This window comes from Patella vulgata, chromosome 4, assembly GCF_932274485.2.
Source record: "Patella vulgata chromosome 4, xgPatVulg1.2, whole genome shotgun sequence".
In the NCBI taxonomy this organism is placed as follows: Eukaryota; Metazoa; Mollusca; class Gastropoda; family Patellidae; genus Patella; species Patella vulgata.
This window is the reverse complement of record NC_065882.2, coordinates 51,077,629-51,101,616: the sequence shown is the minus strand read 5'-3', so window position 1 is coordinate 51,101,616 and position 23,988 is coordinate 51,077,629. Positions and strand designations below refer to the sequence as shown.

The window sequence follows — 23,988 nt, the reverse complement described above, 5'->3', positions numbered from 1 at the left end:
GTTCAATAAACTTGTCAACGTACTTTCAATGTATCACCATTGGTAAATTAACGTGTGTTTATAGTGATTTTTGATGTATTTTTTGACCGCAGATTCGTATAATAATGTTAGTTAATAAATCGGGTAAAACCTTTTTGGCTATTTCCACAATACTTATAACTTAAAATGAAAGATTCGTAACGGTAATACATTGTCATATTCATCATCCAGAGACATCATGCGTGGGATACGGTATTATTAGAGGCCTATATTTATAGATATTGAATGTACGAATGCTGATTTTATTTCATAGTATTACTAATTGCATTGTCTGTGTTATCTGACTGGGCTATCTTTAGCGAGTTGTTAATGTCATCAATAATATTTCTACTCTATATTTAGACCACATAATAGATGTTCTTTATTTGTATTTAGTTGTCTGGCCATTAACAGATATGGGGTAAGAGTCACAGGTTAAATAACCGACTAAAGTAAAAAAAATTGTCACAGATCATGGTCATTAGTTGAATCCTGTAAATGTCTTTTAACAAGCCTTGTTTTAAATATACCGTAAAGATCAATAAACCAAAACTGGAAGGGTTATATTGGCAGGGCGTGCCCCCCCCCCCTTGTCAGTGGTTTAAGACAAAGGGCCTGTCAAGGGACAACGTACATGTATAATCGGTCAAATTGATAGGAAACACCGACGTTCCGTGTACACATTGGCGAGCACATAACATTAGCCCTGTCGGAGCAGATAAGTAGGGCGTTAACCCCATTTCATTTCATTTACTATATTGGCAATAACCCAACCCGTCCGCTCCCTTGTCTTGCTTTTTACGCTATACATTCAAATAATAAGCGTTTGGTTGTCTGTAGTCATAACCAAAGGAAATTATGCGTTAAATTTGGTTAATAAGACTGAAACATTGAGTAATTATGACACCTTAACACAACCAATGTCTCCAATGACTTTAAATTTCCTAATATATGTATATTGTCAAGTGCAACATGTCTTGCTTTTTTATTCAATTGTCAATTTCATAGTTTCTTTTAGAAGCCAGTAATTGTAAAAGAGGCATATCAAAATTATGCAGTCATTAATTTGGTGTTAACTAATTAACTCCAAAGTTGAGTCTGTGGTGGATTAGGCTAACATTTATATTTAAAGGGCTGATTTCTTCAAGAAATATCAGCAGCTATACGTTACATTACTGTAATAATATTAATAGATTAGATGTACATTGAATCACATTGGTTAACTGACATAACGCAAATGACCAGAAAAACAAAATATACTAGAGAATGAAATGGCTGACTTCTTCAAAAAGTATCAAAAGTACATCTAACCGATGTTATTCCAAGTACACCTAACCAATGTTATTTCAAGTACTTCTAATCAATAGCATTCCTAGTACACCTAACCAATGCTTTTCAAAGTACACCTAACCAGTGTTATTCTTGACTTGATCGTGAAATGGATAATCGAGATTATGTTTTTTTTGTACCGACTTTAGTAATGATGATCGAGGCTAGGCCGAAAATTCAATCGCTAAAATCTCGGTTCAGAGTGGATCAATTTGACAGAAATTTCCAGCAAATTCCCTTTATATTATCTCGTTTTTAACTATTATAGTGCGAACTGCCAGCTCTTTGTCTAATCTCCCATAATGTATCATTAACTGACATAACGCATATTACCTGAAAAACAAAATAGACTAGAGAATGAGAACCTAACAAAATGTACTTTACTATTATTATTATATAACAGCTATAACAACATAAGTATTATTATATAGCAGCTATATCAACTTAAGTATAAGAAGGTAAACAGTAAACGACAATAACCTTTAATCATATAATGATACCATATGTTATACACCTAAATATATAATATTAGGTATGTCTATTATTGTACTGACAGGTAATACATTAAAGTCAATAGATTTTTTGAACATGCAATTTTTTTATATACGTTTGTATTAAAAACCAGCTGGTCCTTTCGACGTTATTTGAGAATAAAGTATGCTGCATGTATTATTTATTTTATTGAATAGTGTAAAATTGAAGTAGCGTGTTGCCTAAATTTTTAATAATTTGAATAGAATGCACAGTGCTAGCTCAATCGATCTTGTATGTCATATTGTAGAATCTTGTATAATAAAAAAAACAGTCCACATATCGTAAGAGGATAATGGGGCTTTCTTTGTTTCCAAGAAATTTTGTCGGTAGACAGTTTCCATACTGTATGGCGTAGCACTAAATAATTTAAATAGGTGTTACTTTATACCAAATACAGCTAATGTTTGTGAGAACGTTATTATCTATTGCGCTATTATAGATTCAAAATTCTAAATTTGTTAATGTCGTGCTATCGTCTAATTTCTAACTTCTATTCATGTAATTTCTAAATTAAGACAATTTATTATCCAATGTCTTTATTTGTTCAGGTTATATTTTAATTCTATTTCATCTTTCATTTGATTTTGATTTTTACAGTTGAGCCAATTAATATTTATAGACTGTTGATCTATTTTCTATTACTGCTCTAACAAAAATGTCACTTTATAATGATAAACATTTTCTTGACATGGTTTAAAGATATAAATTAAGAACCCGCATATTGTAAGAATGAAACAGACGACTTTAAAGGAGACCGGGATTATCTGTTTATGATGCCTTCATTACACCTACCGGACTTAACTTTGTGGTAGTTTTTTTTTCAACCATAATAGTTGCATTAAGCGACGGGAATTTCATAGGTAGCGATATTCTTGACAAAATTAAACCAAACTGAAATGGGGTTTAACGACCTACTTTTCTGAACCGACTGGGCCAATGAGGACGGAATTACGCCATACAGTGTGCTATGAGGGACATTTAACCCGGGCAACGACCCTGCGGTCTACTTTTATTTCGAATTCCACCTGTTTTGTCCGATCCGAACGACTAGACACTTTCCTTGCCATACAATGACGGCGGCCTCCACAAATCACAGGGACGGTACTAATAATGTCAGAAATATTATAAAGCTTAGTTTCGCCAGTGAATTATTTTACTCAAATAAAACCCAAAAGCACTGAAAAGTTTATTGTTTTGTGATGTGTATATAATATGCTGTATAAGGGTAGATGCATTATGTCAGTGTGGCTGGATAACGGAAAGTGGAATTTGTCACATCGCAGAAAGGCACACCACATGTCTTACTTGATGGGTATACCTCTATAACCGTAACAAAGTTCGGCAGGCTTGCACATACTGGAGATGCGTAGTCACTACATAATCTGGTAAACACACTACTGTTGGCGAATACTGTCGCAATGTCAGAGGACATGTTCTTAAGCACACCACGCAAGAAACTACACAGATGCACACACTCCACAATAACCAGATTACCCATGAAGATGAAGACGTCCTCCCCACCTTGGCCGCAAGACGAAAGAGGGTCTATAGTGAAATTGAAAATAGAATTTTGCGTCTGAAGGACCAGCTAGTCTAGAGATATCGTCCAGGGTGACAAGATATCAAATCAATTCCTTGATGCAGTAAGCAACCTTGTCAACCTCGAATGATGAGTAAAATGAGTAAACTGAAGTCTACTAAATGTGCTATCATAATATGTCAGTACTATTGAATTAAGTGTGCTATAATATTATATGTGATTTATCAATAAATGATTTATCTTGTATTTCTGTTGTGATCAGTGAAAAAGAATGTATAAAGTGTATATTATACGTGACTGTTTCATAAAAAGTACATATATATTTATATATATATATATATATCAACAATATGATAAGTTGATTAGTTAACATGTCCATGTATATGTCAGTGCTATCATATTATGTGTGCTATTATATGTTATTTATTAACAATATCAATAAATGATTTGTCTTGTATTTCTGTTGAGGTGTTCTGCTATATAGCAAAAGTAACAGCACCTCAATATGCTGTTGTTTTAAGGTGTCTAAGATATGATTGTCTAAATTTTGGGAGGATACCTCCGGTGTGGTTCTCCTCCCTTGGCATTGATACAGTAGGGGGCCTGGTAAGAGCAGTGGCTAGTCGTTCGGGTGGTATAAAGTGACATTTTTGTTAGAGCACTAAAAGATTATAGATCAAGAGTATATAAATATTAATTGGCTCAACTATAAAAAAAAGATTCAAATAAAATTCTCCAAATTGACCACGCAGTGGCGACACCAAACGACATTGTAATGATGGTTGCTAGACAGCGCTGTCAAAATTCTAAAGCTAAACATTTAAAGCGTCAATGAAGAAGACATTTTTTGTCTTAATAATAGAAATGAGATGAAATAGCATTAAAATTTAAATTTACGCTGAACAAATAAAGAAATTGGATTATACATTGTATAAAAGTTAGAAATAAGACGATAGCACGACATTAACACGACATATTACCGCCATAATTATCAGGTAATATCAATGGGATTACTAAATTAATACAGTATTTTTATTATATAATAGAAGTGGGAATCAAGTCACCAATAGGTGAAGTAGTACACATGTACAAGTTCAGACAGATCTAATACTGTGTTCGGCTTGTGTTTATAGTCGGATCGAATGAGACCATTGTTACTGGGCGCATGTTATCAGGTCTGGAGTTCTTGAAATGTATGCTCACCATGCATCGGACCTGACGATTGGCAATACTATGGCTAATAAAAAGTGGATAGGGTAGGGATATAGACAACTTCTGGACACAACTGTTCAAGTTGCGACACTAGCCTTGATCGTCACTTTTGTTTAGTTCTTGTGGGGCAGCTTTAATCTTTGTATGGAGAAGTTGCTTATTAGGTTTACTTTAATACATTTAACAAACCATGTTATAATGCGCGACATCCAGAGTGGTTAATTTGTATTGCAAGCTTTCATTGACTGACACATTATGCTTGCCTGTCGGGCAGCAGTTAAAACAAAAAATATTGGAACATGAATTCAAGGCATAAAATTGGGGGGTGAGGGTTGTGGGTCAGTTTATCATTGTATGGGGAAGATGGGATGGATCAAGTACAGGGGGACCTGGTTATTTATTAAAGATGTGTATTAATTATAACCCAGCCATAACATCGAGGTCGAAAAACATATTTTTATTATTGGACATATGGCTTACAACTAATACATAGAATAGGATGTAATTATTGTATACAATACTCAATGTCGTCTATTCATTTACATTTTCATTAGATATCTATTGACCCGTCTTGGATTACCAACATAATCAGATGTGTTAACGGTAATAGAAAACACTACGTATATGATTGTTAAATGGGCGAACTAGCTGTGTAGTTTTATTAAAAGATCTGTTACTTATTGAATTAGTACGATGGTTAAAGAAAACCTCAACTGACGATGAATATTAAACCCCCTTCAGACAACACAATAAATAACATTTTATCTTATTTTATTTAATCTAGTTCCTATGTAATATACATTTTTTATTAGTGCTCCACATTAAATTCGACTAGTTCGCTGCAGATAATTCATCTGGCTTTAGATTAGTATTTGGTATTTTGATTATTCTATAATATTCTACTCTTACTAGTGTGTACTACTTGGAGTACTTGATACCCTGAAATCAAAGCACCAAACTGTCGTTATATATGTAGGTTATACTTAGAGATGTATGGTCAATTAGGTTAACGTTAAGCCTTTAATGGGCGTTTTATTTTGTACTTTAAATTAAATTATCCCAAAATCTATAGGGTTTACAGGGAAATGACAGTTACTAAGACAGGGTGGTGAAGTTCGATAGAGTTTAGTTCTGTTTCTTACAAATAAATATTTTAATGGGCCATTTGTAGTGGCCATTCGTATCGACAGCAATATCAGGGTTTCAATGCAAAACATCGTAAGGCAATTCATTGAGCAAAACTGTTTTCTTGGTGCATAGTAAGCACGGCGAAGGTGGGGGTAACTAAATTATTTATTTAAAGTTTATCATTCCAAACTTATAACTACGAAACATACTTTAGCATCCCTTTATAATTCGTTAATGATAGTTGTGGAAGTAGACACCACCACACAATGCCGTTTATCACTTTGAAATCATTTGCTTGCTTTACGTTATAGCTATCTTTATACCTAAGTATTTTTTAAATTAATTTTGGTACAAATCTGATATGATATTCTAAATTTCAGATTAATTTATCACCAGTTATGTTCATATTATCGTTGATCCTATATTCAAGAGAATCTTTTATATTTATTTCGAGAATATTTGAGATTAACGGGATAATGAAATTGCCAGTTATGGGGAAAATGGCAAATTTAGAAGAATGGATCATATCTAAAACCAGATATTACAAGGCAAAAAATATTTTTATCGGGATTAAATACCAGAAGGGTAGCTAATTTTAGAGTAAAGAATATTTTAATCATGTTAATCTACTCAGTCGATTTAACCGAAATCGCTGGAATATCCTGCTGTGATTGAAGAGCTTAGATAAAAAAAAAACCAAAAGAACCCAGGCCGCTCATGGATAATCGAAAAACAAATCTGTCTTATATTTTTCAAATATACAGCTGCTTTATGTACTTTAACATTTCCTGATTTATTGATTAATGTTATTTTTTAGAACTAATTACATCTTGAAATATTTATCTTTCAAAAATAAAACGATTGGTGTTGGGTTTATTTATATAAGCCCACATTTTCATGTGGACGTATATTGTCGTCGCCCCTACCCGTCCGTCCGTCTACAATTTGTTTGTGGACAATCTACAGGTCACAATTTTTATCCGATTTTGACGAAACCTGAAATATAGGTTTATCTCCCAAATATCTCGGTTCCTTTCGATGTTGGCATGTACCGGGCCGTAACTTCATGGATTATGGTCCCTGATTGTACGAAAAATCACGTTTTTAGCTTGTGGACACTCTAGATGTCAAAATTTTTATCCGATTTTGATGAAACTTGAAATATTATATGTTTATAACACAAAGATCCGAGTTCCTTTCAATATTCGTGCATATCGGACCGTAACTTCCTGATTGAACGAAAATCACGTTTTTAGCGTGTGGTCTAGAGTCCACAATTTTTATCCGAATATATCACCGTTACACCGTAATGATGGCTGAGTTCGATTTCGTGTAATCGGACCAAAACTGACGGACAAAATGGCTGCTCCCTGTACGCAAATTAAAATGTGCAATATCGAGGCTGTGGACCCTCTAGAGGTCACAATTTTTATCCGCCTTTGATGAAACTTAAAACATGTGCTTATATCCCAAAGATCTCTGTTCCTCCTGGATTATGGCCCCTAATTGTATGACCCTTGTGGTTCCTCTAGAGGTCACAATTTTTATCCGATTTTAAAATCGTTTAAAAATATCATCGTTACACCCTGATGGTGATTGAGTTAGAATTTCGTAAAAAATCTGACCGAAACTGCCTGACAAAATGGCCGCTGCTTATAAGCAAATAGTGTAAAAGTATGTAATACCAAGGTTATGGGACCGCTAGAGGTCACAATTTTTGTCTGATTTTCATGAAACTTCAAAGATATATTTATATCCCAAAGATATCATTTCCTGTGGATTTTCGCACATATATATTAGAACATAACTTCCTGGATTATGGCCCCTGATTCTAAGAGAAATCACACACATTTTTTATCCACTTTTTAAAAACGTTTAAATATATCACTGTTGCGCCTAAATGAAGGTTCAGTTCGAATTTTGGGAAATTCGTCGAAACGATACTGCCAGACAAAATGGCAGATTGTGGAACCTCTAGAGGTCACAAGTTTTGTCCGATTGTGATTAAAGTTAAATATATGTTTATGTCCCAAAGATCTCAGTCCCTTTCAGATCGTAAGTGTCTGGATTATCGCGGGGTTTTTTTTTAGCTTGTTCTCTATCCATCTCTTACAAATGTGGGCATATCTTACCTGGCAAGCACTGTTTAATTTTTATTGCTCTTGCCAATCGTTATTCTAATTAGGTTTAAAATTTTAAATGCTTTTAAGACACAGGTCTTATCTGAACTGATGTGGAATTTCTTTTTAGAATTTTGTTATACGCCAATATTGGAAATTATTTATATTGAACACTTAAAATTCCAAACAATTATTTTTTATACTTTTATTAGAGCAACTAGTGGGTTACAGTTAAGAGATAAAAACTGGTGAATCTATTCTAGAGTAAGTAGTTTTTTGAAAGAAACTAACCACAGTGGAATTAATGTCTAGTCTTTCAGGTTTAAAATGAAAAATAAACGTAATGAGTTTTAAACGAGAGCAGTTTAAAGGCACATTATGTGAGAATCAGATAAAGAGCTGACAATTTTTGTTATAATATTTCAATCAAAATGCTTTTTTCTTAAAGTTATGGGTAAATGATGATGTAGCGTAGACTGTTTTATTATCGTAGTAACGGTACGTCTCTCCCTTGTGGTGTTTCTCCGGTTTCATTTCACTGCTAAAGACCCCTACGCGCAAGCAAAATGACCTAGGTTTTTTTTAAACTCTCTCTCTCTCTCTCGGCCATGGTATAATAAAGAGAAGATCATTCTTAAAGTTAGTGTATATAAACTTGTTTGTTTTACACTACGTTATTTATTTTGAGATATCGATTATTATAAATTTTCCAGATGCAAGATATCATAGATAGGGAATGAAACTTTATACTACGTGAAGTTAATATAATCCGTGTTGAAAAAAAAATGGAAAGCTGGATTACATAAATTTTAGCCCAAAGCTAATATACTTCTGACGGTGTAGCCGAGATTAGCCACGTTAAGTATGTACATCCTGTCTTACACACTGATATACATGTATTTTGGATACAAAATTTTACACGGTATAAATCTGTCGATTCAGAATATATGTTGGTCATATATTGAGTCTTTTTCCAGTATTGACAAAATATGTATAAGATGCAAATATGAAAATATGGATCTTCTGTTCTTTTTACGGAGCTATTGCGAACTTTTTTTATCCATACTCATAACCATAATATGTTTCCACTTCACGTGATATTGAATCTCGAATGGTGGATATATTAATTATTTAAGGTTGACATGTTTTCAAGAAATGGCCATTGCAGTGTAGACGTTCTCTTTCGCAACCATTAATTTTATTTAATGAAATCTTTTTTTTCTAGGATCGGAAAACTTTGTTCAAAATTCATTCGTAGACTAATATGGTTATCAAACATGTATTTCACGCCCCGGTACAATAATGAAAACATTAGTCCTCGTATTGATTCAAATCAATAAAACATGTTTCATTAAAAGATAACTCGATAAAGTTTTATAAAACAGAGCTGGTTGTACTTCCTGCTTAGTGTTTATGTATTCTAGTGTGTAATTCATCATGAACAAGAAGAATTCAATTTTCCCATCGCCAATTTCACCGCCCACTTGTAGTTATATTATATTCCAAGCCTGAGCTTAGTAGATGAACATGTCACCGCTTACACGTTATGCTAGAGCGTGTGTAAATTACCGCAAATTAATTGGCATCTAGAAGTTGGGGAAGATGGGAATATTTGATAAAATGACTTTAAATTCTGGTGTGAGGAAATTTTAAAACGGGTAAAGTTTCAAAATCATCATCGAAGGAGCCAAGATTGAGCTCGATTCTACCTACAACAGAATTCTTTGAGCAAAACGTTTTGAATGCTCACATGCAAGCATGCATTTGAAAGTCAGCATTAAACACAGAGCCTCCCAAATGACCCAGTAGGCAGAAATGGATTCTACGGGACCTAATCCATAAGAAATATTCCGACAAAACAAGGTCCAGAGAAAATTTGTTAAATATCCATCGGACTATTAGCGCACTCTTATCCTTCATAAAGCCTTAAGGGGCGTGTGTGTGTGTGTGTGTGTGGGGGGGGGGGGCTCTATCAAATTTTCCCCCTTCCCTATTTAATTCAAATTTAAAAGATCTTGTTATTAATTTGTTGACATTGATTGTAGAGAGCGGAAGATCCAACTGCTTAAAGATGCATTATGTTAGATTTAGATAAAGGGCTGGTCGTATAGCAGTTCAAAATTAATAAGGAAAAATGAAAATATTGAAAATGTTGAATCAAATCACTTTACTCTGAGAGAAGTTATGATTTTGTCAAGCTAGTCTCGGTTGCTCCGATAATAAACGAAGTTTCGATTTAAATTATCAAATGGCGCGGTTGTTGTAATCTACACATTCAATATCACCGCTGTCCGTTGGTCCAGAGGGTGAATTATGTGCTTGCTTGGCATGTGAAAAACTGCCTAATTAATGATTTATATAACATTTGAAGCACCAAAATACCTGCAATAGGCAGATTTAACCCTCGCATAATACATCTTTAACGTATTAGTTTCCTTTGGTTTCTTTTTGCAGTAATTGTAACGTCTATTCATATACTTATCTTCAATATATTATCTATTTGTAAATAAAAGCCATAAAATATAATTATAGATGAAGTACATATAAATTAGTCTACTGGTAGAGATAGGATACCTATTATTGAATTATATTATGTTCTAATTGCAAAACCAACTGATGACGAACTAAAAGTTATATGATGTTATTTATTTTCATAAATTTTATTGAAACAGCTGTTTGTCGTGGTGTCTGTAAATGTTAGGCCAAAAACAATAATAACCATGTTTACGGTTACTTGTGGAAAAATAATAAAGTCGGCTTTTCTCATTATCATTCTTTTTTTTGTCAGTGGAGTTTGTGTGGTAGTATTGGATAAAAATATTGACAGTTGGAATTCCGGGCAAAATTCCCGTCTTCATTAGCCCAGTCGGTGCAGAAAGCCCCATTTGATTCACTCATTCTGACAGATTTATTCTCATTTGGACATTGTGTAAAAATATCGACAAAACAACTAGATCAACAGTTGAATAAATAAAGTGTATTACAGCGAAGATAAAATGCATTAGCCATTTAAATCGATTGTTCTGGTTTTATATGCATTTATGAGTTATAAAATGTTTAAAAAAAGTAATATAATGAACTGATTGCCTCATCGTAAATATCGTCAGGTTTTACTCCGGAGCTAATTTTGAATATTAATTGAGCCGGTGTAAATACTGTAATGTAGAAACCACTGCTTGATTTGACATTTAATACAATGGAATACATTTAAAATATCCTGGAAATGGTTGGCACATATTTAATTATAACCAATGACGGTAAATAATTTTCATTCATTTCTAGAGCTGACATATTATAAAATAACTGGTTATCCGGCCCATCGTGAAGTATGTCCAATAAATTGGGATTTGTTTTCATTTGTTTGCTTGGGGGGGGGGGGGGGTCAGGGTCGATACATTGTCTGGTTATCCTAACGTCATATACAATGGTTCCGGTTAAAGTACTTCATAAATTGATTTACCATCGTCGTCGCTGCTTCATAGTTGCCAAATTTAATTCAGGTATTTTGATTATGTACTCAAACTTATAGAATCTGGGAATACAGTCACGATGTTCTAAAGCGCTATTCTGCATGACATTAAATTTGATTGTTGAATAATCTAGTAGATTACAACGAGGTAAAAAATAGTAGTTCGTAATGACTGAACAAAAACGCACCATGTTAGCTGTTACAATAATATATACTCAAATCCAATGTCCTACTGTCACAAAAGCCACGATTTATAATCATTGATTAGAAAACATATCCAACCTGAAATGGTGAAACAATATTTTTGACACCTAAAATATCATAGCTTCAAGACAAACTTTAAAAAGGAAATTGTATTGCACTTGCCAGATGATAAATGGATGAGTGACGATAGATTCTACGCGTTATAATAGCTACGTTCAGCTTAATGGTTGATGCTCTGAAAGAGAAACAAGCGCCGCGAACACATTCATAGTCATACATTGTGTATTTTTGTGTCTTAGAGAAAATAGTTTGTGTATCTAGCCAAATATTAGAAATGAAAGGGTGTGAGACTGCGTAGGTTTAAGTAATTAACCCTCTATATTGCGATGTAATTCCCAACACGCTAACACCCTCACACAGTAAAAAGAGTTTTACATTTTTGTACTCAATTTTAATTTTGTTTCGTCCGCTTATCAGACAAATAAGTTAGAACTTTCGAACCGAACTAAATACGTGAAAAAATCTTTCTTACATTTTTCACATACGTAACAAATTGATTGGGCTTAATTGCGTCAAGGATTAATGGCATGAGAACGGTAATCATTTTCTGTTATTAAAAGTCGCCGAAAAGGAGCTTAGGGTTGTGTGTTCATCTATTCTAAATAATAATCCAATAATGTACGGCCTCGTAGGGACATACTGATACAATTAGTCTCTAATTGTGCCAGGCTAAAATTTTCATGATCAGATATCTGTATTAGGTATATAATGAAAGATTAACACATTTTTGATGCGAAATTGTAATTTGAACCCCCAGTGTAGACAGAGGGGATATATTTATAAAGTATAATTTTTCAGTAATTTGCTGCAATTATTGCATCTGGAATGCCATCCATTTCCAGAAACAGAAAATGCCGTTGAGTTCAAGTTACAAATGTTATTCACAAGAGTCAGTTAAATGCTTTTGTAATTATCTATAAATGGTAAAGTTGGGTTCGCCTTTTTCCTGATATTTTGTTTTTAATTTTTAAGTAATACGCAGTTGATAATTACTTAAATTGCTATAATTGGTATCAGGAACACGATGGTGATGGAAAGTGATGCAAAACGGTATAATTTAAGACCTCTTTAATCGTGGTGATTTGAAAAATTGCTGTGGACAATTTGGAAACGAACTAGAGTAATAAGTATAGCACAGTTTTTTTACCCCTTTGTCCAATATCTAAGATGATGCTCAGTACCTTGGAAAAACAAATTTTAGTTTTTTCTAACAAGCAAGCTGTAATGGCGATAGTCTGTGGGATGTTTTTGATATCAACTGAAGATTGTTTACACACCAGACAGTCCTGTTTTGGGTACCCAATTGGTAGTTAAACTTTGCTCTAAACAAACCCCGTATAGTCTAATTGAGGAACGAATAATCAATCAGTGTTTGCGACTTGTTATTGTTGAATTCAATTACATAGTCAGAAAATGGTTTAATTTTGAATAATTTGATAAGGTTCTGAATCCTTATTTCTAAAAGTATGATACAGTCTGTCAATAAGGTGAATTGCATTGAAGAATTTCAACGATATCTATCGGTATGTATGAATAACGGCGTTTATGTCGTATACGAAACTAAATTGTCTGTGTTGTCATGTACGTAGACCATGTTTAAAAGATTTGAGAGAAAAGTTAGATGTGGTCAATGATATTTCTGTTCTTAACTGGCGACAAAGTCTTCAATTCGGCTGTGATGTATGCTTTATCTGGTTAAAATGTGCTTTTATTTGCTTCAATGCAGACGGTTATTAGCTACGAGCAACAACTACAATAATACCGCTATTATAAGACATCGCGTATGATTGACAATTCCATTAATGCTTACCAACTTCTTAAATGATACCAGCCGAGTTGTTGTTTATAAATCAAACGCTAAGTCTTACAATGTCTGATTGTTTATGGCGTTTTGTTATCTTAAATCTGGAGACTAATTCATTTTATGGTGCGAAATTTGATAAATACAGGCCCCGGTGATGATGACCGCTCAATTCAAATTTCTCAATGGAGCATCTAACTTGACGATAATCGTCTGCTAACAGCTAAAGGAGCTGGCTAATTGGACCGACGAGTGAGAATTGGTATCTAGGGACGTCGGTGATGGAACCTCCGAAGACAAATTAGGACACCTCTCTTAGACTAATCACGAAGCATTAAGTGGGCATTTTTGATTTTATGGTGTCAAAAGACGAGGCCAGCCTTCGAATGTATCAAAACTATACAGTTATATGGGACAACAATCACTGGTTTATTATACACAAGCACGACGTTTCGATAAGTATTGTCTTATCGTTATCAAGCACAATGTATATTAACAAATGCCTTTTGCCATCAAATACATTCATTCAACCATATCGCTTTGACTGCTCGGATGTCGAGTACTGATATTGGATAATGAAGAGTCAAATTATTAGAAACTTCTTTGTTGCGCTGCATTCCGGCGTTTTCAAAGAAGAGTATCCCTGTTTCCACTTGTCGGGAATCGCGCCGTCTTGGCTGATAAGGGAAATGTGTTTGCTCGATTGGATAGGACGAAAACCCGCCATCCACTCGCGCTTACATTGGTTTGCACTTAAAAGAACTGGCAATCAACCCCACCATATTACACAAGAAGCCACATAAGTATTTTTATCATATACTGATCTCAAAACGGCCGTATAATTGTGCTGACGAGACTTTAAACCCGTTTCCACTACTATTGCGTTGCACGGTGACATACAAGACTTAGTATTAAATTTTAAATTGCGTTCAATACATTAAACAAGATTACGTACTGCAAGTATGACAGTAATTAAAGGGGCATTATGGGAAATTAGATAAAGAGCTGGCAGTTCTCACTATAATAGTTAAAAACTAGATAATTGATCCACTCTGAACCGAGATAATAGTTTTTGAATTTTAGGCCTAGCCTCTATCATCATTACTAAAGTAGGTAGGATAAAAAAAACATAGTCTCGATTACAAATATCGCAGGCTGGTTCGGGATTTAATTAACGAAAGTGAATTCCATCAAGTAAATGTAGACCTACTGTGTATGAAAATGAACGTTAGCCGCTTAGCGTTTTGGTGAATGCTGTGGTCATTGATGAACAGATAACCAACTTTAAGTATTGGGGCATTGATTCAAGCTTTAATTGAGATGTCAATATCCATGAAATCTTAGAAAAACAAAACTAGACACAGGGATAGAGGTTAGGAAAAAAGAGCCATATCTTGTCCCGATCTTTTAAAAAAAAATCCATTGGCAAACAATGTTTTTCTTGTTCCTTCTTTAAAATCAATGTAAAAATTCCAGCAAGGAGGTTTCCACCACGGAAATACAAACTAATTTGGTGATATTGGGCAAAAACGCGAATTCTTTAACTTTCGACAGACAGAGCCACGGTTAATGCATTTCAAAAATTTCATTAGTCAACAGTTCCTCTAGGATAGGTCAATCGGCTGCAATTATCATTTCCTACTATTCTTAATCCAGTCTAGGTACGGTTTTCTTGCTATTTTCAAATCTAGATCGTGATCTTTAATCTTACTTTGCTGCTTTGTCGAAGTATCTTTTTTACATCAAAATAGAAACAAGTCTAATATGTGATCAAAGCTATCCGTGTACTGTAACATTCAAACAATAGGTTTATTACATCGCAATGAAGAACTTTCTCGTTTACACGTCCCTGTGTTACGAGTTGCTACTCGCCTATTAATTTATTTGACTTGACTTGATAATTCTTGTGGTGTTATTTTTTTTTGTGTGTATAGTTTCAATGTTTAACATGATCTTTGACAAATGAAGTGGTTTTTATTTCCTGTATGCAGCGTGATCGCGCAGAACCTATTAGATACGTCTTGCCATTTAAAATAAATGATAAGTCTGCTAGATGGGAGTGGGTGTTGCCTGTTTTAGTGTAAACATTTGGACTGATTTGAATGTCCTATCCGGTGTAACCATCCCTGAATCATATGTACTGGGTAATCCGGCCGCCAATTTATCCGTTTCTTCGCCTAATATCATGTAATCAGATATACTTGTGCTTACAGAGTGGCACCCGTGACTTCCTCTTGGTTTTATTTGATTACATATTTACTGTCTCGAAGTAGTGCATTGCGTCAAATTACATCATAATTGATTTTATAACTTTGTTTTTGAAACGACTAAGAAGTGTCGGGGGATATAAAGCAGTGATGAAGCTAGTCTAATTTGATACTATTAGAAGTTCTTGATATTTCACAGAATAATCAGTCCCATTAAATTCCCACTGATCAAATGATATCTCTATCTTGTTTGTCTTGATTACGTTTCACTATTGGGGTGGGTTTAAAGCGAGTGTCACTATCGTCTAAACCTAAATTCTAACATTTAAAATGATCAAATAGGTATGTCAATCAAAAACTTATCTATCTATCAATAAGATTTTGAAAACCTAGTATTTGAATTTTTTTTTACGAATTGTCTTCGTGAGTAAGTAATGCTGTTATCGAATGATGTAGCTAGACATAAATCGAATGATGTAGCTAGACATAAGAGGATATAATGTTCTTTGAAATTCGACAACACCGCTAAAAGATTGGTCTATGGTTAAATGATTTGTGAGTGAAGATAGAGACTGTGTTCTCTCTTTATTTGGATATATTTTGTACTTTTAGAAGTATATAGTAATCTCATTATATAAGAAGTTGTTATATGGTGTCAGTGATAATCGTTAAATTTGAGTTTATTGAGATGAGTAGTGCAATTTTTCCAGACATGACTGGGCTTTAGAACACCAGCTAGAGAGTTGAACGGGTAATTCCCGGCTCTTAAATAACGCCTCATAATGATGTGCGCTGATTTCTGCAAATATCCTTTGGGGTTTGTGGATTTTACGCAATTACATATCATATCCATCAGGAGTCTTCCGCTTTAATAAACAATTTTGACCTCTACATTAATTGAGTAAGTTGGATAGCGCCTAGTCGGAGCCGGGATCGGATTGCCATTAAAGTTAAGTCTTTATTAGCAAATGGTGCAAATCTCTTGAGATGAGTTAAAACGATTGTACAAAGATCAGTTTTGTTTCACTAAGTACGTTATTGAATAATACAATATATTATTACCGGATGATTGGTACATTAACAGAACAGGTTCACATTGTGCCATGTGTGGCCTTTTTTTTGCAATATGGGGGCTGGAGGAAGGTTTTTTCCAGGTCAATACCTGCCAAAACATCAATTAACAAAACTGCTCACTCGCCCAACAAAAAAATTTGCGGATGTCCACATCACTTTCATGAAAGGATATAAATTAGATGTATGTCTGCGACTAGTCATGTTCAGCGGTTATTCAGGCGGGATCAAATATTTCATCTTACGTGAAACTCGATCCCGGTTTAAGAACAGTACATACCCCTTATTATTAACCGGCGATCTGGAGACTGTGGAGAATACGATGTCTGGTGTGGCTAACATGTCTCTCTTATTGCTTATGAAGAGATAGTTTGGGTTTGGATTTATGATACTAAAGCTATAAGACGTAGAATACAGTTTCAACATCAGTGGTGCAAGTAATCGAATTGACCGTTAATCCAGATCTATGATAGTACTGGGACGACTTTCATTAATCAATAATTCTTAAATGGTCAGTTTTAAAGCTGATTTATTGTAGCCTCGAGGCTGTTATTTTCATTACGCAAATAGTGTGAACAAGTTGACGTTTTTGGGGTTTTTTTTAATCAACTTATAGAAGCATTTTGTTTCCCATAGCTTAAAAAATATAATTTGGGAATTGCAACAATGACGGGCTAGAGCGCCATTTACGATATACTTCGCACCTGAAAATGCTGCGGTGAAATATTGATCACAGACAAACTTATTAGGGATGCACAATAACCTGGGTTACCAAAGTACATATAGTAGACTTGGCTTACTTTACTGTATTATGTATACAGAATTAATCAGTTGAAAGACGAGAGACACAGGTGGTGGTCGCCCTGATGATTTGTTCATTTGAAATGGCGCTAACAGAGTATAAAGCTCTGTCCAAAATTAAGTCAGCATTTTAGATTTCTTTGCTTGCTAACTACTTCAATGACTAATGTTATTTTGTGTTTATTTCAGACAATGGAAAATTCAACGGAACCCATGCCCAACGTATTTCTTCGTTATCCATCAATAGCTGCTCTGATCGACACTTTTGCTCCGGGGGCATCGATGGCGGAAAGAGTGATACCTCCGATATGGTACCTTATCGGCTTTGTGGGAAACCCCATGTCAGCGGCAATATGGTTCGGTAAACGTATGAGGCGAAACAATTCGTCTGCCATATACCTGGGAGCTCTGTCAATTTCTGACTTTATATTTCTTGTACTTCATCTCATCGCAACTTTACACCTGGCTTGGGGTTACAAGACATACAATACAAAAAATGGTTGCGAGGTGTTCCACTTCTTTTACTACGTTCCACAATATCTATCAACGTTGTTGGTATTGGGATTTACAGTGGAACGTTACATCGCGGTTGTTCATCCGTTTCTGAAGGAAAAATGGTGCACGGTTCGTCGCGCTTCTTTTCTTGTTGGGATTTTAACACTGTTTTCTGTTGTTATTGCGTCGGCGCAAACATATATTTGGTTTTACTATTCGTTGACGGACAGCTGCAACATTAGACCGGAAGCCCAAGTTGGTGGAAATGGAAGCTTTTGGAATGTTTGGACATGGATCACGGATTTGCTGATATTCGGAGTCGTTCCTTTGATTGTGTTAATATTTAATGTGCTAGTTCTACGTGAAATATACAAGTTGTCTAACAACGGCGTCATTGCTCGACAAAGTGGAGGTACCAACAGTACCACTGCGTCTACGGTGACGCTTCTCGCTGTATCATTTTATTTAATCGTCACACAGATCGCATCAACAATATTAAATTGTATGCAATATGTTTTCACACACGGAAGCATCCACTTAACGGACGAAGAAGTTCGTGAAGACCCGGAGTGGTCGTCCATGTTTACGTTCATGACGATCCGAAAAATTATTGACACTATTTGTTTGTCTCATTACGCATGTTACGTGTTTATTTACGCCTTTACTGGCAAACATTTTAGAAAAGAAATTCTGTACATCCTCACCTGTTACGGTCGATCATCGTGGTTGGATAAGATCTGCAGCAAGACGCATCGGGGTGAGAGATACTCTATGGTAACGGGAAACGGCAACCCGGTGTCGGAAACGTGCACGGCGACGTTTACGACGAACATTTAGGCATTAACAATGAGTTAAATGACATGAAGCCGAACTGCTAGAATTTCGGAAGTTTCGATTATTTTGGAAATGGCTGGACTATTTTGCGTCCACGCATATTATCGTTCTAGTCGAATGCGTAATACATATCTAACTTACTAGTGCGTGGTAAACACCTGTGCCAATAATTGAGAATGCAGTCTATTAAATGAGCAATAATGCTGAAATGGGGATGCCAAAGACACGGCGGAGAACAAAGGTGCATAATAATAATAATTATATATTAAAATACACGACGATAATCATACAGATTTAACAATTTATTTTAAGTCATGTGAACTTTTCATATTACTGAGAAGTGACGTCTGGTGTTTCAGCAAAGGTAATAGCATAACTCATTTTTTGACTGACGGTTATTTGTGTTTTATTTCCGCTTCCTCAGAAGTTATATCGCCGAGAACATGTGTTCGCTCAAAAAACATTTCTATTCAAGTAAAGCAATTGATTGGATTTGAGAAACAACCATCGTGATATATCAAGTCCATAGCCTGGAACAACATTGCGGCTTTGTAGATTTTTAATGATAAGAGAAAGCGTTTCTTTTGGTTATGTAACGTGGTCGATTATCAAGCCGAACTTTACTGCGTTTGAGGAATTCACATACTAAGAGAGTAAAGGTCCAAAATCATTTAATATTGATAAACTTCACGCATGACGTTTTGTGAAACAAACAGACGTTTACGTTTCAAATGACATTGGCACATTTTTGTTTTAAAACCAATTTTTTTTTTATCTGTTTCAATATAATTTGGTCCACATGCACATCTGTACGCTAAACCAACGATGGAATGCGAATATTTATTATCGGATTATATAATAGTGATCGAACAGTTTAGTATTAATCCGACAGTGTTTTTTTTTTTGGGGGGGGGGGGGGGTCGAAATATGGTGCGTTGATATTGCTGAGCTGACCGTTTAAATGAACATGACAACAGTTCGTGCGTGAATCTCATTAATCAAAATAAATGTAGAGCATACTGATAAACTAACGTATGGCAATTGATCATTATTTATTATATGTGTGCATATTAACTGAATCATTAACCTTTATAATATATGGTCAATGATTGAACACATTACTGCTTATTTTAATAGTGATCACCAATCTTGTATATTGTTATATAAAAACAAATATCCTTATCAACTTTACTGTGATATGTTGTTAATATTACCGTTATTTGACCGATGTTAAGAATCGGTTGTGTATATATTAAACTGCAAGTACCAACTGTATATACGGTCCGTGGTTTCAGTAGACACAGTCGATGTTTACATCTGGTTCATTTACCATAGACCCCCCACCCCCCAAATATATACTAAAATGACAGAAATTTAAATTATACTTACTAATTATTTGAATTAAAATTTATCCATCCCCATTGGTTATTTTATGATCTGCAAGGCTTAAGTATGACGTGAAACATAATATAATGTAATCTCAAAATGAAGACTCAAAATTTAACCAAATCTTTACCTTGTGATAAAGTGTCTAGAACAGAACTGTATATTTTTATACAAAAGTAGAAAAAAACATAGTTATTTGAATCCCTCAAATTATGAAACGTGGTATCAGATTTTCTAGAAAGGGTAGGCATAGCCGTCACTAAAAGTTATAGTTATTTTTTTTTAAATATCAAGTCTTTATGATTTGATGTAGGCCTATGTATCATGAGCCACAGAATGTTAACGATAATGTAATGCATAATATGATGGATCTTGTATTTCCCATAATGAACCCGTACCAACTGATTAGCCAATCAGATTTAAAATGTTATGTTAAAGAGACATTTTCTTAAGAAAATGACTGTAGTAGCATCATACATAACTATAAAAATTCGAATAACCGACATTCTTTGAGACAAACATTTTCCGCGCTTCTCCTAAACGCTTTGAAAATCATCATAAAATGTCAGTCTCAACAGTTCCATATCTCAGTCAGACATGTGTAGAATTCTGCACACAATCCAATCGGATTAAAATACAGATCTATATTTCGTTTCGTTTTTTATACTTTCGATGGCCTCCACTACATAAAGATCTGACCGGTTGTAGTGGGAGATCGCATCAGGGGTCATACGAGCGGCATTTGACCCTATGATGTCATTAATTAAGTAATAAGCGTTGATGTTGATGTTGCACGCCAAGAAATCGCCGCAACAGACCGTTTCATTGCCAGATCACTCACATTAACCAGAACGCGGGTTATATAACAAAACAACTCTTCCAGATCCTTGTAGGGAGGGGGTGGGGTGGGTGGGATGGCATAGTTATCTAGAGTGTCGCGCTCCGAGCTCTGGCTCTAGCTGACCCCCCGTCACCTCTGGCTTGCCGTCGTGGTTTCGATCCCTGATGTGAGTGTATGTAGCTTTGAGATAGGGGCGCCTTATCACACCCCCCCCCCCAACAAGAAAGACCTCTCTGCGCTGAGCATAGTAAAATTATACCCTCGGTGGTAGCGGACGTTAAACACTAATAGAAGATCAGATCCTTGTGTAGTTCTGCAATATCACTTATGTTGAAGCAGACGTTAAAGAACCAACCAACCTAGTGTAGTAAAGAATAGTAAAACAAGTTTTTGAACTATAAAAAAACGAAACGAAATAGGATCCGTGTTTAAATCTGAGCATGCCCGATTGGTCAGTGTAGCTTGTCTCGTTAACAGACCGAAATTATTCAGCACAACGCCATATACATCATATAAACGGCTACAACGTATAACTTCATGATGTGTGATGTTGAATTTTTTGTTTTGTTTATAAATACAATGTGAATATATTAAATGTTGTGTATTCTATTGAAAAAATATATAAAATGTACATTTGTCATCCTCCATGGTTGTCGTCTATCACCACATTTATTTGTTACCCACTACTTTTGCAAAATTCTAATTTAGATCAGATTGAAAGGTATGCGAGACAAGAAAATCTAAAGAAATAAAATTCGAGATTACCACTGATTACCAGCCTTGACATTAGAAGAAGTATGATATGCATGCCTTCCTCCCCTGCGTATGTTTTTACAACATGATATAATTGCCCCGGGATTTCGAGTGTCATTATTTTCTCTGCAGCTTAGATGGTAAATGAGCTTATAGTGCTCGTTGGAGATAAATGTATGGGGATTATCTTACAGACACCGCACAACGCTTATGATATTCCAAATCCCCAGTTCTATATGCATGTATGACATTTAAAGATTTCAATTAAAACATGAGTTTTTATTAAAAGTGTGTAATGTGGTTTCTGTTTCAGACTTTGTTTTTCTTTAAATTTTTGAATTGTTCTGAATCTTTCCTGTGACAGAGGGGTGACTGCCTGGGTCGTTTTTTAGGATATCTTCTTAATCCTGAAATGGTAGGGTGATTTTGAGTGCGTTTATCATGTCACTGTTCGCTCAGAGATTTCGTCACTCGAGATGAATCAAAGTGCAGGCTAACGTACTTTACTATCAGCTGAAATTGTAGATTTGCAAGAGTGGTCTGCTTGAATTACAAACTCATTTACCAGTTCAATATAGAACTACAAAATCATACAAGCAGTTTGAAAAGGTTTGTGTTAATAAAGATCAGGCAGACATTCTCAAAACAGGAAGAGACTTCAACGGCATTACGAAAAAAACAAAATAGGTTCTGGAGAATCTGTTTTCAGCCAGGTTCGGGAGGTCGGGAATTCGTGGGGGAACACGAATATTCAAGATTGTTCAAATTTCTCCAAGGTTGCGCGTGGCAAACCATGTCCACTTTTTGCATAATATTTTTTTTTACAATGTGCCTCTGATGGTGAAAGGGCTGTAGCGATTGTTGTCATGAATCATCACAATTTACAGCAGAGGATATTCGTGGCCATTGGGAGTGGCAACCGTGATTAATCGTGACCGATGGGACAGTAGCTTTAAGTAGTGAAAGTAATCATAATCATGGTTTTGTATTGTAAATGTTACATTCTTTTGATCAGTGGTTGGTTAAAACAATCTTAGGGAAGGCCACGACATTATGATGTGCAAATTGTGCAGTGATAAATTTTTCTTATTTTACACTATGGTGGACAAAAGGAATTCCCTTTGAGAATAGGCAATAACATTGTGCTTACGTATTACACCGAATCTTTAATCAATTTATTTTTCTTGACAAGACTGCAAACTAATTATTTCTTTATGTATTAAAATAACATTGTGATCAAAATATCTGCATAATGTTGATTGCATTGCAGAATCATATAAAAAATTGTGAAATACATGTAATTAGAATTTTTTCAAAACCTGTAAAGAAATCATAATTATTTAACAAATTATTAGCGGCCATTAATTTTGTTTGACACTCGTGACATTTTCATAATATCAGTTAGTAATTGTGTGAATACAAAAATACTTATTGATTTATTTGTCATTATATAAGCATTATAAGTATGTCGCATCATGGCATAACAAATATCAATTGCTATGGAAGATATTGGGTCACCTAGTTCATCCGATTCGTCATTGTTTTGTAACAAGGGTTTAAAATCGTGGGGTTTTTAAACTTTGCTCTTTTTATAGCCCCATTTAATGTTGGCATTCTTCATTTGAGTCAGTCCACTTTTCACGTAAACACTCTATACAGGGCTTCTTAGTTCGTTAGCTCTAAAATAGCCCTAACATGAGCAAGTTTTAAATATTTCTTCATTGATAATTATATCCTATGGTGTTCTATTTCAGCCATTTCACTCGTGTCTCTTTTTAAATGTTAAGCTATAGAGAAAAAAGCGTCTCGCGTCCCTATTTTCTAGTTGATAGTTGTTGTGATGCATCGCTTTTTTCAATGTTTAGCGATAGAGAAAAAAAGAAAAACGACGTCGACTTTTTAACACGACGCCGCCCTTCAGCGTCTAATTTTGATGACGAAATACGCATGTACCAGGCTAATTCATTTGCCGTTTAGTACTTTCCTTCAATGCAGTAATTATTGTACACAAGGAAGGTTTTGCATTGTATATTTCAGTTGATGGTGTTTTTGAATGGTGAATAATAAATTAAGAACCTGGTTTATTAGTCACTAAAAATATATTGTAAAATGTAAAATAATGAAGTCTCCTAAAGGAAGTCAATCTAAAAATAAAATATAACTTTAAAAAGCGACGCGCAAGGGC

The 23,988-nt window shown here is 34.8% G+C and overlaps 1 protein-coding gene across 2 annotated transcripts in view; it reads left to right on the top strand.

Moving 5' to 3' along the window:
• The window catches only part of LOC126818358 (galanin receptor type 1), a 79,813-nt gene extending 57,709 nt beyond the window's left edge, over nt 1–22,104 (top strand). For both annotated transcript variants that reach the window (XM_050545749.2, XM_050545750.1), the window contains one exon: nt 17,684–22,104. In XM_050545749.2, the coding sequence (XP_050401706.1) occupies nt 17,687–18,826 (1,140 nt within the window). In that variant the 5' untranslated portion in view covers nt 17,684–17,686 and the 3' untranslated portion in view covers nt 18,827–22,104. The remainder of the gene's footprint in view (nt 1–17,683) is intronic.
• Nucleotides 22,105–23,988: the final 1,884 nt, after the last annotated feature.